The sequence below is a fragment of the Pituophis catenifer genome, unplaced genomic scaffold (assembly GCF_029215685.1).
Source record: "Pituophis catenifer annectens isolate HBS135680 unplaced genomic scaffold, rPitCat1.0.hap2 SCAF_7, whole genome shotgun sequence".
Classification (NCBI taxonomy): domain Eukaryota; kingdom Metazoa; phylum Chordata; class Lepidosauria; order Squamata; family Colubridae; genus Pituophis; species Pituophis catenifer.
In genome coordinates, this window is record NW_027256887.1 from 13420236 (window position 1) to 13437219 (window position 16984).

At 38.6% G+C, this 16984-nt stretch overlaps 1 protein-coding gene across 5 annotated transcripts in view; it reads left to right on the plus strand.

Moving 5' to 3' along the window:
* The first annotated feature begins 234 nt into the window (after positions 1-234).
* Positions 235-16984, plus strand: part of KIF21A (kinesin family member 21A) — a 99147-nt gene continuing 82397 nt past the window's right edge. For all 5 annotated transcript variants that reach the window (XM_070947786.1, XM_070947790.1, XM_070947787.1 and 2 more), the window contains exon 1: positions 235-627. In XM_070947786.1, coding sequence (XP_070803887.1) covers positions 584-627 — 44 coding nt within the window. In that variant the 5' untranslated portion in view covers positions 235-583. The remainder of the gene's footprint in view (positions 628-16984) is intronic.

Genomic DNA, 16984 nt, shown 5'->3' on the forward strand with positions numbered 1-16984 from the left:
ACTCCGCCCTGCCAGGAGGAGCGGCCGCGTCGTCGACGGTGATGGCCGAGCTCGCCGGAGCGCCGCAAAGCGAGCAGACCGAGTCGACGGCAAGAGGAGGGGCTTCGTTTCGCACTGCGGCTGCTGGAGAGAAGCTGAAGCCGGGGCTGGGCGAGAGCCGCCGACCGCTCGCAGCAGTTCCCTAGTGCGGCTGCTGCCGACGCCGGTGCGCATCCTCCTCGCCTAGTAGTCCATAAAGCGCTGGAGTGGGCGGAGTACGAAAAGCTCTCCGTGCCGCCGCTGCACCTATTCATTCAGGCAGTCACCTAAAATGGCTGGAGAGAGCCGAAGGTGGTGGTGGTGGCAGCAGCAGAGGAGGAGGAGGAGGAGGTGAAGCGAAGGCGGCAGCCGCCACCATCGCTGCAACAACAGCAGCAGCAGCAACCAATCCTTAAAAAAAGCGCTTCTCTTCGAGGGTGTTTTGGGGGTGGACGGACGCACACGTTACAAGACACCCGGGTCTCTTTCCCCACCCCGCCCCTCCAAAGCCTGTTTGGACTGAATGCTCCTCCGAGCTTTTGCTTGCTTCAGCCTTTTTTGAACCATGTCGACCGGCCCAGACGAGAGCTCCGTCCGTGTCGCCGTCAGGTGAGGCGCGCGCGGGTGGGTGGAAGGGCTCTCTGAGCCTCTCGGGCGTTTTACTTGCAAGGGTCTTACAAAAAAAAAAATAAGGAGGGGTGTGTCTGTGCGCGTACACATGCATGCGTGTATGTATGCATGCATTTATGTATGCATGCATTTATGTATGTGTGTATGCGTGCATTTATGTATATGCATTTATGTATGCATGCATTTATGTATGTATGTATGCATGCATTTATGTATATGCATTTATGTATGCATGCATTTATGTGTGTGTGTATGTATGTATGTATGTATGTATGTATGTATGTATGTATGTATGTATGTATGTAAAGGCCGAACTGGGGTCCCGGGTGGGCGAAGAGGGAGTCGGGCTTTCCGGAGGGAGGCGGAAAAGTCGGGTTTAAGGTGTTTGAATTTTCCTCTGATGGTTCTCGTGAAGTTTACCTTTGTCCGGGGCGACGCTCCTTGCCTTAAAACCTAACGGCCTGCCAAAGGGAAGATTGGTAAGAAGAAGAGACCGCCTTGCAAAGACGACCGGAGGAGAGTTGAAAACAGTTTCAATCCAAAATCCTTGAAGTCGTCGCGCCCTTGATTTAAAACAACCACAACCACAACAACAACAGAGAACTAGGATGCTGCAAGGAAGGGCTTCTAAGGAAACCCGTTTCTCCAAATTGTAGCTTTCCTTGTTAGGTGGTTATCAGGACTGTTTAAAAAAATAATAAATCCGGACACTTTTGAGAGAACGGTAGATAATTTCTTTTTTTTTTTTGCTGCCTTCTAGTGATTTGTCTGGATATTTATAATCCAGGTCTGCGGATTACTATGCAGGCCTTTAGTTTCCTTTATATATTGTGTGCATTTGGGGTTAGAAGGTGTATTGGCTGTGCCTGAGGAATTTGGGGAGGGGTTACTTTAGGTTTGCTCCACAGGGAGGTTTGGTATGGCTAGGGGAAAAAGGGAGGAACTTAAATTTGGGGCCTTGTCTGCAGAAATGCAAACAAAGGGATAGTATATTCCTGTTTTACACTCGCTGTTTTGTTCCATGTTGCTCTCATGTGCAGTGTGCAGTGTACACTGCACTGAATTACATTCAAGGGACTTTGAGTGATGTGACTGTTCTTACAGGCCTGTGCTAGTAAATTGGCTTTCACCGGATTGGTAGTTGAAATTGCAAAAATACCAGGGAGGAGCATGTCAGTATTTTTATTCATGATGGAAAATTGCAACATCATTCCTCCGCACTAGAAATTAATGGTGTGTTTATAATCGAGCTTGCCCATCAAGTAGACTTATGCCAACAATTTCCTCCCTTACCTACACTCCAAAAACTAAACAGATCTCTCTTTTTTTGCTAATATTTCATTGTTTGATTTTGAACAAATGAAACGGTGGAATATTGAATTGTAGATTCTTCAGTTACATCTGGATATAATATTGGCTGGTACCTGTTAGGAAATTCAATATGACACAAGGTTCAGACTTATCCCCTTCCTTGGTGATTGTCAGATGCATTCAAGCTGAGTGGTTTATTTCTGAAGGGAGGTATTACACCAGGGGTGTCAAACTCTATTTCATTGAGGGCTGCATCAGGGTTGTATACAACCTCAGGGGGGCTGGGGTGGGCGTGGCCAGAGTGGGTGTGGCCAGCTTGACATCACTCGTTTTAGGGGCTCCTATGGGGGCCTGAGCGCTCTGCCAGTGAAAATGGGCTCCCGAGCTCCGTTTTCGGCTGCGACGGCCTCCTGCAACCCTCTGCCAGTGAAAACAGAGCTTGGGAGCCCTCCTGAGCTCCGTTTTCTCTGGCAGCGGCACCGCAAGCTGATCCTTCGCTGTTTCAAGGGCAGCCCCATGAACTAGATCTCACACCCTTGAGTTTGACACCCTTGTATTACACCATTTTTTATTTCATATTTGTAAGATTTGGATGGATATCTAGCCCAAACATATCATTTTGCTTCACTCTATATATGAAAATCTTATTTGAGAAGGACAAGTAAATGAATTGAGAGCAGAATAAATGTATTGGTTGCTAAATGTTTTCAGGGCATTGCAGCAAATGTTTTTTACCAAGACCTTTGTAGTGCCATGTCAGTTTTATAGCCATGGTGTTGTTCCCAAATGCTTGCATAGCATTGCCAGGCCTGATTCATTCTTTTTTGCATTACAGTACATGCATCTTAAGCAGTTGTAGTTTTAGGGTAATCCGAGTAGAAGTAATAACTTGTTTACAAGACACAACCCTTCTATCTATATTTTTATCATGTGAAATAATAATCAAAACATGAGTTAAAATGAGTTGTTGGGGTGGATTTGTTGCCACAATAGAGTCATCCTGCTGCAAGTCACAGATTTAATTTTCATTGTGGTATCCTACCCAAACATCCATGGGATCGCCTAAAAGTTGGATGTGATGAATGTTGAAGAATTATCATGATAACGCTACTGACTTTTGATAGTGCTTTTATTGCAAAGGAGTTTGGCAACATTTCTTCTGCATGAAAGGGCAACGCCCAGTGAACTGTGAAATGAAACTCGGAGAATGCTTTAAGCATTTATTTTTTTCCCAAAGTGATGTGACAGTGTCACGTTTATCTTGGCACTGAACTCACGTGCATTTATCTGAGGGCTCACAAAAGATGTTACTCATTCTGTAACTAGGTAGGATGCTAAAGGAAATACATGATCTTGATACGAGATGATAGATTTTTATCCTTAGAGTGATTGCATTTGAAATGTTCCAAAGAGGATTATATCGTCACTGAGAAGCTCAAGATTTTTATACCAGTGTGGAGGCTGGAATAAACAGTACATACAGTGTTCATGTATACGAAATATTGCAGAGTATCTCTTTTCCATTTGATATGACTAGCATTCATTGAAGCGGGTAACCAATTTGTTCATTCCAGAAGACTTTTTACTTCTTTGTCTAATCAGGCATGCATGTTGTTAATAAAATTTGTGTACCATTGACTCCCAGCAGCTTTAATGGTTCACAAAAGAAAAATGCACGGGAAAAAAATAATAATCAAGGAGCAAAAAGCAGGCAAAAATGGGGAAAATCTACATACAGTACTAAGAAGGATCTTTAAAACACCAAAACACTGGGATGTCAATGGGAACCTCATGTAGAAGACAGATAATTTTTTAAAAGAATAATAATACGGCTGATGTAACAACCAATGCCTTTTGATTTAAAAGGGATTGGATTCTATGGTTTGCTTAGATTTTTTTTCTACTGGCTAACTCTGATGCACATAACTATTGTAAGAAATAAGACCAAAATAATAATTCAGCATTCTTAAAATATGAAAACCTATATTGCAATTATTAACCAGCACAATCCAGCATTCTTAATATAAAATGTTTCTGTAATAGGATAACTGTGGTAGGTCCATGACATAAGATACTTTTAATGACCTTTTGTTTCTTGCTGCTAGAATTGGAGCAGTATATCTAGGTTATGATCCAAATAAGTTCATTAGATGGGTCTGACTCTTTGCATGTGGAAGTAAATAAATTAATTTTTAAAAACAGCTTCCGGTCTATACTGTAATAGGGTTTGAAACTTTGCAATTTCATTTTTAAGGGTGTTAAGGGTGATAATGAACAAGTGAGGGAGTACAATGGGTTGCCTAAAATGTTTCAATGTTGAAATTACACAGGTGGTATTCAGCTGGTTTGGACCGTTCAGGCAAACCGGTAGCGGAAATTTTGAGTAGTTCGGAGAACCGGCAAATACCACTTCTGGCTGGCCCCACCCACTCGCCACCTACCCTGCTCAATCAGTTCTCATCTTGCTTCCCTGGCATAGCACACTGTGTGGTTCCTCGCTTGTGTTGACCACACAGTCTCTGTAGCTTGCCTGCCTTCCCACGGAGTGCCTGCGGCCCAACTGAACGGCCCTGATCAGGCTGTCTGGGTAAGTGAGCCTGTAAGTTGCGGCCTAGCTATCTGCCCCCCCCTTCCCTGGCCTCCAGTTTGTCTGGCTTGCTTCGCCATTGCGGCTGCATCCCATGGGGCACTGCGGCCTAGCTAGCTGCCCCCGTCCCCCCATCCCCAGAGCTTGCCTGGATTGCTTCACCCTTCACCTCGTCCTGTTAGGGAACGTGCCATTCTCCGGCTCTGGCCTTGCCCTGGAGCCTCCGTCCACTCCCTGTTCACCTCAGCCAAGTTGGGGAATGCACCATTCCCCTGCTTCGGCCTTACCTCGGGCCACCACCCACATGCTGCCCCTCCCTCTGTCCTCAAACTACGGCTCCCAGGGTCGAAGCAATTTATTTGGCCTGTGGCCTGCAGTGCTAGGCCAAAGGGCCGCGGAGGGGGTGGGGGAGGCAGGAGAGCTGAAGCGGTTTGGGAATGGACTGGACGGTTTTTACCTGTAAGAAGTCCCATCCAGAAAGCGCTGCAGCAGAGATCTTTCAGCCGCTTCTTCCATCCCTTGCCGAGCCTTGGTCACTTGCAGAGACACTCCATATGACCTTTGGATCAACAGCTGCTTCTCTCCGCTGCTGCTCTTGCTGGGAGAGCGTCTTGTGCAATTTAGCAGCTGTGAGCCGCCGCTTTCCTCTAAGTCCCATCCAGAAAGTGCTGCGGCACAGAGAAGCAGTAGCCATGTTGAATGCTGTTTCTGTCAGCCACAGCGCTTTCCAGATGGGACTTAGAGGAAAGCGGCGGCTCACAACTTCTAAATTGCACAAGATGCTCTCCCAGTAGCGCGGAGAGAAGCAGCTGCTGCCCTGGAGAGCAGAGATGGAGGGAGCAAGCCCCAAAAGGCTGCTCGGTCGAGCCTCGCCACGTGGTGGAAGACGTCTGTGCACGCATGCACGGAAGCCATCCGTGCATATGCACAGAAGCCATCTGCACACATGCGTGGAAGCCATCCGCGCACACATGCACAGAAGCTGTCTGTGCATGCGTGGACACATTTTCGGTGAACCAGTGGTGAAATTATTTGAAACCCATCACTGAATTTACACATCAGACATGTATGACTGTGTTAGCATGAAAACTTGATTTGTATGTACATAAATGGGAAAGGGACATAACATTCATAATTTTTTTTAATTGACACTGCAACCTACTTCTTCATAATTTATCTCAAACTAACATTTATTATACAAAATTAACTTCTTTACTAAAGGTAACTAAAGAGCACCTGAAACTAATATTTAATTAAACAGTGAGGAAACGGTAAATCTTTTAGCAGAAACAAGTGATAATTTTAAATTTCTCTCTTAATTATAGAAAGACAAGTCAATTTCTGTTGTTTGGACATTGGATGCTCAGATTATTTGCCATAGGCTTACTGGAGTTTTCATAATTTCTTCAACAGGAATATCTGGTACATTATCCCATCATTATGTACAATATTCTGGAATAATTAGGTGTACAAGATGTTAGTTTTAGGGGTGTAATAATTGGGAAAACTGGAACATTTCTTTCAATGTTCATTATGTCAAGGTAGCATAACAAGTGTGACACCCAACGTTTTGGGAAAACATTTACTGACATTTAAATACTTGCAAATATGGAGAAACAAATAAAACTACAGTGATACTCAAAGGTACTATTGGTATTCCTTCTAGAGAGCTCTTTATTAATACAGTTAAAGAACAAAATTTGATGAATTTTATGACTGGCCAGTCTTACCAATGAATCAATGAGATGCTTTATTAATGGCTTCTTCTCTTGTCCAATGAAGAGAGATCTCGGGGAAGAGGAAATAAGTAGAAGTGCATCTGCATGTTGAATAAACGCTAAGATAAAATATTTTGCTTTAGAGTGCCACAGTCCTACATATCAAAACATTTCATTTTTCTCACTTAAAAAAATGATAGACAAGGTCTCTTTGTGAGTTTTATTACAAAAAAGCTACATCTGGTATCGTGTGTCCATTATAAAACAAGAGAGCCTTTTGTTAACATTGTAATTGTTTTCAGTTTTCTTCAGCTCAAATATTTAATTTGTTTTGGGATACTTATACTGCCCATCTTTCTGACTACTTATCACATTAGTCACGTTTTCTTCCATTTGTGTATGAAAATATTTCTCCGCATTCATACAATTTCCATTTATTATTTACCTGCTTCCTATTCTTATCCTCTAGTTTGCATTACATTTCTTTGGTTTCATTTTGAATTCATTTCCTAATTGATAATTATCTGCTTCAACTTCATAGTTTTAAAAATTAATTTTGCTTTTTATATATTGCAATTATAAGCAGGCTGCAGATAATTCGGTAATTTTTCAATCACCTTTTGTAAAGGTGCAGATGTTAGCATCCAGACTAGTTCCTAAGTTCCACTTACTTTTCATTATGACAAGATTCTAGCAGATATAAAATATTATATATCCCTGTCTGTATCTATCTGCATCTAGGTAACTCTGTATAGGATTTCAGCTTCAGTCACCCAACAATATATTGTAAATTCCACAATAAAGATTTAGACATTCAATAATAATGAGGATTGCTTAAATATCAGAAACATGAGCGAAAAGTTGCTAGTTTAATTTTGGCAAATGTTTAAGAAAAAGAAATGCATGTTATTCGATAATTAGTCCATATTTGTAATACTACTTGAATTTTAACTTACAAAGGAAGGCATTTTATTGCATTTACTAATAGTTTTTTTGACTTTATTATACAAATTGTAATTTGGATTATCCCACTCTAGTTTTAATGTTATCCAAGCAAACATGAGTGTTTCATTAAAATCAATTTTTGCTACCACTTCAGCCTTTACCTTTGTTACCTTGTACCTATAAACAGTTCGAAGGGTATCTTCATGTGACACACACACAGTATTTGTCAGCTGATTAGTTTATTGAAGTATATACTGTAGAACAATAGGTTATTGTTACTGTTTACTCTTGTCACAACAAACCAAGTTATATTAGAGAATATTGACGTAATTTACTTAAAGACAGACTGTAAATTTTTTCAGTAGAAATTGAATTACTCAGTAATTTAATATTAAAAGAGCACTGTAATTATGATTTAGGATGGAACTCTTTGCTACAATTTCTGTTCTTTTCCTCTTCTTTACATTTGAAGTTTTGAAGTTTAATTGTCTTTTCCTTTCCTTGTTTTGATTAGATTAATAAATGGGAATAAATATCAAGAAAGAGGTATACAAATAGTCCTTGATCAATGACCACAATTTGGACCAGCAACTTGGTTGCTAAATGGCACTGTTGCTAAAAGGAAAATCACATGACTGCAATGGGCTTACCATCTATTGTGCCCTTGGATCATGAAGGGAAACAGCGCAATTACTAAGCAAAAAACAACATATGATTGCAATTTAAGATTTTACTTCTGCCTTCTCCGCTAACACTGCTTGTTGCAAGCTGGTTGCTAGGTGCGCAAATGTGACTGTGTGATGCTGTGAGAACTGTAAATGTGAGGATTGATTGCAATTTTTAAAAAAACTTGTAACATCAAGAGGTTGTAGAAAAAATGGTTTTAAAAATTAAAAAAAAAAAAGTTGGCCACGCCCACTCAGTCATATTAACACCACCAAGCCACGCCCACAGAACCAGTAGTAACAAATTTTACATTTCACCACTGGGTAAATAGGTCATATAGGCCTGTGCAGCTCTTGATGGCAAAACGTGCTTGGAGTACATGGGCATGAACTGTCACAGATTCTTTAAAGCAACTCTCCCTTTTCCCAGGAAAGTCCAGAATTGTAGACAAACCTGCCTACAAATCATGCATGTAAAGAAATGGAAAGTTTAGCAACTGACTCGACATCCCAAAGGAAGTGAAACAAGGAAATGTGATTCTCCCTTATATGTACAATATATTTATGGAAAAATATATAGAGTGACATTAAAAGCAGGGTGGATTTGATTTAAATCAAGTTGATTTAAATCACTAGTAAAAAGGCTTGATTTAAATCAACTCGATTTAAATCATAATTTTTAAAAAGCAACTGTCATCTCTGTCCTTCAGCAGCTCTTCCTCTGACCTGCTGCTGACTCACCGACAGTACCAATATTGCAGAATATACAGCCTCATGCTACATAACTAAGCTCCATTTCATGCTGAATAAGCTAAATTATTAATGTATCTTAAATAGAAAATCTTTAGATAAATTTTTACTCCAAAAGCATTTTATTAAAATAAATTTGATAAAAATAAAAAAAAATCTGATTTAAATTTTAAAAATCTGATTTTTTTTATTTTTTTTTAAAACCATGTTTTTATCCACCCTGATTAAAAGTGTGTTGATTGATGATGTATATCTGTGTATACTTTTGTATACAAGTGATATTTGTTGACTGAAATGATGATTAGTTATCATGAATGGTAGCTTATACGATGCAACACAGAATAGGGACCTGAAATTTATCGAAGACTGGTAATTAAGCTTGATGGTAAGCAGGAGTGAACAGTTACAAGATAAACATAAATGATGAAAAATTAAAGCAAGGAGAATAATATTTATTTCTTAGTACAATGCTTAAAAGAAAATGAATGGACAAATTTAATGACTGCTAATTGAAAACTAGAGGTATTACGTTATTGTGAATGTTGAAAGAAGTGAAAATGAGCATTTATTAGAGCGTTTATTACTTCTGCCCATTTTGTTACATAGATTAAGAATTGGTCATGTCTCATAAAACATAAAAATAAGTTAATGCAGTGGCTGTGGGTATAAGCATGTGTAATAAGATAGTCAAGAACATATGAATGCTGTAAGTGTTTAAATTTAGTTAGATTATATATTCTTTAATCTAATCTTGCGCATTCATGGTCTTCCTATGTTTTGCATAATGTTGCTTGCCTAAAAAGGAACAGATTAAATATTTCATAGTTTGTGCTTAATCCCAGAAAAAGGTAACCTTTAGATAATGCATTACACTTTCACCCTGCATCCTCTGAAAGACTTTGCTTTCTAATCCAAAGCCCTGCAGAGTGTGGGATGTTACCTTCTTGATTCCATTCCTGATTGGGATCAGCATCATTTCATAGTGTGGCTAATCTGTCAAGATGTGTCTATGATGCATTCATTTGTTGTTGGGTTGAAGAGCATGCTAAGCAATTTCTATTACCAGAACACAAATTCCTATGTATCTCTATGAAGAATCAGCTGACTAGTGGACACGTCTGTCTGCAGTAGAAATTCTGTCTTTTCCCCAGAAACATGCCTAAAAATAAAGAAAAATTGGAAAAAACTTTGCTTTAGCTGTTTCATACAATACTCCTAGTATTTCTTTAGTTCAGATATTTCCTAGACACACCTTTTCTCTTTGCCCTTATACGTCACAATTTTTATTATGAATCTTACAGTTTAATACTGAAGCTTGCGTTCATACTCCTATACCAGGGATCGGCAACCTTAAACACTCAAAGAGCCGTTTGGACCCATTTCCCACAGAAAAGAAAACATCGGGAGCCAAAAAAACCTTTTGACATCTAAAATGAAGATAATGCTGCATATATCATTTTTTACCTTTATGCTATGTATAAAAAAAACTATAGTATGTTGCATTTACGTAATGAATGAACTGCTACAGAGAAAACAATTTTTTATTTCTGCATTCAACAAAAACATTTTGAACTCTGAAAGCAAAATGGGTCAAAAAGCTCAATAAATCGCCTGCCGGCGGGTGTCACACATTAGCAGTTGTGATGCATGTTTGAGCGACGGAGCTGCAGCATAGGGATGAAAGAGCCACATGCGGCTCCAGAGCCGCGGGTTGCAGACCCCTTTCCTATACATACTTAAACTATAGGATTCTATTTAAATAGTCCAATATATTCATAAATAAAAGATCTTCTTTTGCCCTCCATGTCTTCAGTTTTGAAACACCCCCCCCCCCCTTAATATATCTATTAAAACATGCCCTTTTAAAATCAGGTACTTTTAACAACTGTGATTGATCCTTGAACTTTAGTCTTCTTCCAGACATTGGTACAGATCTGTTGAATGAAACCAAATTACTATTTCATGAATAACTGGAATTCGATTTCAAGAATGATACTATGGCAAACACTATTTGAAGAGACTAAGCAATTTTTTGGGGGTACTATTTCACAGCTAATATGTAATCATGTAAGGATTCTTGGTCTAGAACTGATCAGACAAAAAACATAATTTCAGTCTTTCCCAGTCTATAGTCCCAACACTATATTGGGGAATAATTTTCATAAACTCCAATTTAGACATCTGGAGGGCATTAAATTAGACCTGTGATATTTGCCAGGGAGGCACAAGGAGAATCAACATGCAGAAAGCATAATCATGATGAAAGAATATAGGTCCCACCCCTTTTTTGTACATGGCAAATGTTACACACCCAGAAGGAAAGGTCTACGACAACTCGCCACAGCCAAGTTGTCATGGCCGACTCGCTGCAACCAACTCTCCAAGGGACAACTCGCCATGGCCAATTCATCACCATGGGACAAGAGTTACACTAATATCAAAGAAATAGTGGAATAGAATAATTAAAGGATGCCAAAGGAGAGAAAAAATAAAATGTGAATGACAAAAATTAAAGTATTTTAAAAATTATTTTAAATAATTAAATCGAATTGTCCCGCAATGAGTTGTCGCATGGCGAATTGGCCATGTTGAGTGTCCCATGGCAAATTGGCTGTGACGCGTTGTTCCATTCCAAGAAGGAATGGACTCTGTAGCTGTCATTGAGTTGAAGGTAATATGTTGGGTACTTTTCTCTTTGCACAATGTGCTAAAGCCAAATTAGAACTGAATTAATTTCTTAATTCTGGAATGCTTATTTTAAACCCTTGCTCGATAGCATATTATTCTAACCAAAAAAAAACTTGGACAGAAAAGATCAAAATCTAAAGGCTGCTGTTTTTCATGGTTAGTGCCCTTGACGCTCCAGACTCTACTAAACATTTTTAAACATCTTGTGACTTTTATCTCTGCCATATTAACAGCTGATGATGAAACTAAGCCTGGGTAGTACTAAATCGTTAGGTAAAAAAGGATTGTTTTGCATACTATTCCCACGCTTTGCAACATGGCTGCAGGTAAACTTGTAATTCTACTTTGTTAGAGAACAAGTTTAAAGCAATACAGATTAAAGATAATGCACAGTCTTAATTTCCCAATAGGAAATAGAATTAAGAGGTATGTATTTTCCTGGTCCTATATTGCTGTTATTTGTATGTGCTGCTAACTGCACCTAACACAAAGTGAAAGACATGAAAATGAAGTCCTTTTCCTATTTTCTGTTTACTGCTGTCTTTCATAGAATAATATGTTATGGAGAGAATTTAAACATGGATAATCTCATAATTACGGACTTCCACTGCCAGATCTATAAGAGGGGAAGATAGAAGGAGAATATAAGGTTAAAGTCCTCATTTTAAAAATCATTTATAAATACATGATATTTGAGAATTAAATTAATCGTACGTTAATTCAGTAAATAAATGAGTTACTCATGACAGAATAAAAACATATGTCTTTGTCAAAAGGTCAAGGATATTTTTAAAGCTGCCATTTCTAGAATATTTGAAACCTGAACTAAAGAACTGGAATCTCCATAAAGTCCCATCAATGGATTCCTATCCTTAAAAATGTTTAAATGATTTTGGCAAAACTGCAATTAAGGTTGATTCATCAAAAAATTGTATTTAGGATATATTGGATTCACTAGTTAATGTGTTTGAAAGAAGGGACATCAGATTTTCTAACCTGGAATGACTTACTGACCCATATGGTATGCTGTCAGGTCCCAAGAATGATATACGGAGTTACTTCTGAGTAGTTTCTTTATTGTTGTTCATTCATAGACAGAATCTTCCTAAGTTAATGCAACTATCTGCCACATAATTATATGGATATACTCTCTGAATTAGTAGGGAGGGCCCGTTTTAACCTTCCTGCCTACCAGACTTTCCAAATTTTGTTGCCTCTTTGCCCCCTGGGAAGCAGTACACACACACACACACACACACACACACACACACACACACACACAGTTTTATGGAAACATATTTAACTTAAACATCTTAAATTTGTACTCATATTATAGCAAGGAATTCATAAGTGAACCAGCGACTATTGGTGAATTTAAAATATAAGATATCATTTTCTTTTCTTAGATTATATTTTTAATTCATTTTTTTTTAATTTTTTAAAAAATATTTTTCTCTTAAAATCAACATTTTAAAAATGACAATCTTTCAGAACGTTCCAATTTGAGTAATGATTGCAGTGATAAAATTACAGTTGTGTTACTGTGATGAGCCACAAGAAAACAAAATACAACATATGGTTAAAATAAAAATTATACATAAATATGAATGCAGCTAGCACTTATTGAATTACTATTCACAAAGTTGCATTGTAGAGCCTGGCTCCCTTCCAATAGGCCAATCACACAAGCCTCCTTTGCCCTTCTCCACATTTAATCTGATAAGCACATTATACACAGTAAAAGAGTGGAGGCTATAGGCACATATAACCTATTGCTTTAGTCTCACCTGCTTCATGCCCTTGGGCGTTGACACACCTGGTAGTGTCAAGTAATGCTGATAATATGGCAATTAATGAGCCAGAATAAAGGTTCTTCTGCAATTTGATAATTGCATGTAAGGGGAAAGGAGAGATCACTCCCTAGTATGAACAGAAATTGCCTTGTGATCTTTTTAGAACTCATAATAATCGGGTTCTCAGAAAGACAAATTAGTCTTCTCTGATATCCAGAAAGTATGGTTAGTAAACTTGCAATGATGCAGCTTGTAATTGAAGTTTTGTTGGGAGAGGAATTGCCTCGTAATGTTAAATATGGTAAATATCCAGAGAGAAAAGTTAGTTTAAGCTGATAAGGTAGTTGAACAACTAGAACTGGTCTAAACTCATAGAGACATTTGATAGGAGGCGTGGGAGTAAAAAAAATGGCAGTAGGAAATTGAATGAAGTCTCAAATTCTTATTTGGATGGACCTTAGCCTTTCCTACATGAGTGTAAGAATAAGACCCTTACTTGGTCCAGATAGATGCTAAGAAAAACTCACAATATTCATTGTGAGTCATAGTGAATGCATTGCTTTCCACTGAAAATTGTGTCCTTGTTTTTCTATGCCACATTTAGTTTCTTCACGGGTTTAGAACATAGAACATAGAATAACAGAGTTAGAAGGGATCTTGGAGGTCTTCTAATCCAACCCCCTGCTCGAGCAGGAGACCCTATGCATTTCTTGTCCAGTCCCTTAAAAACTTCCAGTGATGGAGCACCCACAACTTCTGAAGGCAAGCCATTCCGCTAGTTAATTGTTCTCCATCCATGAGAACTATGTTCTCATAGTTAAGAAATTTCTCCTTAGTTCTAGGTTGTTTCTCTCCTTGATTGGTTTCCATCCATTGTTAGGAAAGTTGAAAAAAATTACCTGTAGTTGTTTCATTTATTAAGATTCACTCTTAAGAAATTATAAGCTCAATATTGGCGTAGAGGCAATCATTGTTGTCCCAGTTTACATGTGGTGCTTTGGTAGTTTGATCCTAGACGATTTCTTTGGTTTCCAAAATAATATCTTTTTTTTTAAAAATGGAAGCTGACTCTCAGCAAAGCAGGCTGACATTCTCTGGCATTAACTATTTCCAAGAATGACTCTTTAGAAAGCTTAAATATATAATTGGGAGTACAGTATCCCCATCTGTCAACAAAACGGATAAAGATAAGCAGGAATAGTAGAAAATATCATGAAGGAGGATGGATTTGAGAGGGAGCAGATTGTACATGTTTATCAGAATATTTTGTTTTGATTATATTCTGATGACAGTTATTTGGTAAATAGACACATACTGAAGAGGGCCCATACCCCTTTCTCAAAAATTAAAACTGTATTCATAGCTTCAATACTGGCTTGCTTATTTGTTTATTTGTAAAGCCACCAAGGGGGACGCGGTGGCTCAGTGGCTAAGACACTGAGCTTGTCAATAAAAAGGTCAGCAGTTCAGCCGTTCGAATCCCTAGTGCCGCATAACAGGGTGAGCTCCCCTTATTTGTCCCAGCTTCTGCCTACCTAGCAGTTCGAAAGCACGTAAAAAATGTCAGTAGAAAAAAAAGGACCACCTTTGGTGGGAAGTAACAGCGTTCCGTGCGCCTTTGGCGTTGAGTCATGCCAGTCACATGACCATGGAGACATCTTCGGACAGCGCTGGCTCTTTGGCTTTGAAACGGAGATGAGCACCACCCTCTAGAGTCGGGAATGACTAGCACATATGTGCGAGGGGAACCTTTACCTTTACCTAAAGCCACCAATAGAACCAATTTGGTATAGTAGTTAAGGCATTAGTCTAGAAACTGTTCTAGTCCTGCCTTAGACACAAAGCCAGCTGGGTGACCTTGGACTAGTCACTTACTTTCAGCCCTACGGGGAAGACAATAGCAAACAATTCCTGAAAAACTATGCCAAGAAAACTGCAGGGACTTGTTTAGACAGTCTTTGAGAATTGGGTACAATTGAAAGGAAGGGAGACAAAAAGAGCCGCCTACCTTGTTAACAATTCTGGTTGATGTACAACATTATAAACACAAGTAACAAGCACAAAGAGACCAGGAAAAATAAAGATCATTCTGGTGGAACAAACATCCATTAAAAACTTACCAAACCTCTCACAGAGAGCTCACACTCTAGACTAGAAACTGAGAAAAAAGCCGGGTATTCAAAACCTGTCTGAGCGAATGTTGTTCAAAGGGCAAATTCTTTGAAGGAGAACTAGCTTATGGAGTCTAAAGATGAGGGACATAACATATTTTAAGTGTGGATGGAATTGGAAAAAAAAGCTATTTCCTAATTCACTTATCCCTTGCCCTGACTTCATCTTATCAATATTCTCAAATGCCTGTGGCACTTTGTCTCAATGACATGCTATTGGTGTTGATTTAATGGAACTACATGTGTCTAACATTCTTGGCCAAGTTTCCCTGTATTGTAAATGATTCCAAGATAACGAATTATAATATCTTATTGATAAATGCAGCAATTCAATGTGTAAACAATATCATTACAATAGTGTCTAAATGATAGACAGTATTGTTGTAAGCTCATTAACCAGTTTTTGAGGTCTTAATATGGAGGATATTAATAGCTTTATAGCACAAAGATCTTAAAAATATTAACCTATATGTTATACAATTCAGCATAAAAATTCCATGTATACAGTACACAGATAGTCTAACTCTGCAATGTAAGAAATTGTGCTAGAGTTTGGAATAGTGAAAGTTTCTTGTTTATATATAAAATAAATTATAACCGTAAAGGAAACTCATTTCATGAACCTTTTAATCATCTTCAAGCTATATGCCATATGTCAATTTCTTGGTCGATATAGTTGCTAGGTTCTACTATTATTCTCTGAACAGAGAGCACATTGTTTGATTTTGAATGTTTCACAGTTTTTGTCCCGCATGAAAGCAAATGAAGATTAAATAAGTCTCCATTGAGTTCAGTTTAACTCCACTGTCATGTCCTTGAGATTGTATTATCAAAAGAATGAAAGCTTAGCTGTATCTCTTTCTTGTTATAGATATAGATATGTAGATATGCGATAGATATATAGATAGGTAAAGGTAAAGGTTCCTCTCGCACATATGTGCTAGTCATTCCCGATTCTAGGGGGCGGTGCTCATCTCCATTTCAAAGCCAAAGAGCCAGCGCTGTCCAAAGACGTCTCTGTGGTCATGTGGCCGGCATGTCTAAACGCCAAAGGCGCACGGAATGCTATTACCTTCCCACCAAAGGTGGTCCCTATTTTTCTACTTGCATTTTTTTACGTGCTTTTGAACTGCTAGGTTGGCAGAAGCTGGGACAAGTAACGGGAGCTCACCCTGTTACGCGGCCCTAGGGATTCGAACCGCTGAACTGCCGACCTTTTGATCGACAATCTCAGTGTCTGAGCCACTGCGTCCCATAGATAAATAGATAGATAACCTTTATTGTCATTTTTTTCTGTGGGCACACTGGCACATATTAAAACTTTATAACACATGATAGCTTTTGTAATTTCTGGTGCCTGCCTGGGGATGACTCTGCTTAGCATTATCTATTTCTCTAAGACTGCAGGTTCTTTATTTCACATATATTACAGTCTGTATTAAAAATACCATTGGCCTGTAGAAAGACAAATGATGTCCTTCCTATGTTTAACCTTGTAATATTTAAGATGTATGGTTTTAGATTTGTTAAATGCTAATATTCCTAATGTATATTCTTGGAAAACATATTTAATATGTTAAGAGCAATGGAGAAGATAATCTTTATCAGGACACACTTTAGAATTCATTGAGTATGGTGCAGCTTTTCCTAAAGATTATTTCTTAGCTATATTTGAGATTTACATGGAAGGTGGGGAAATATATATTAT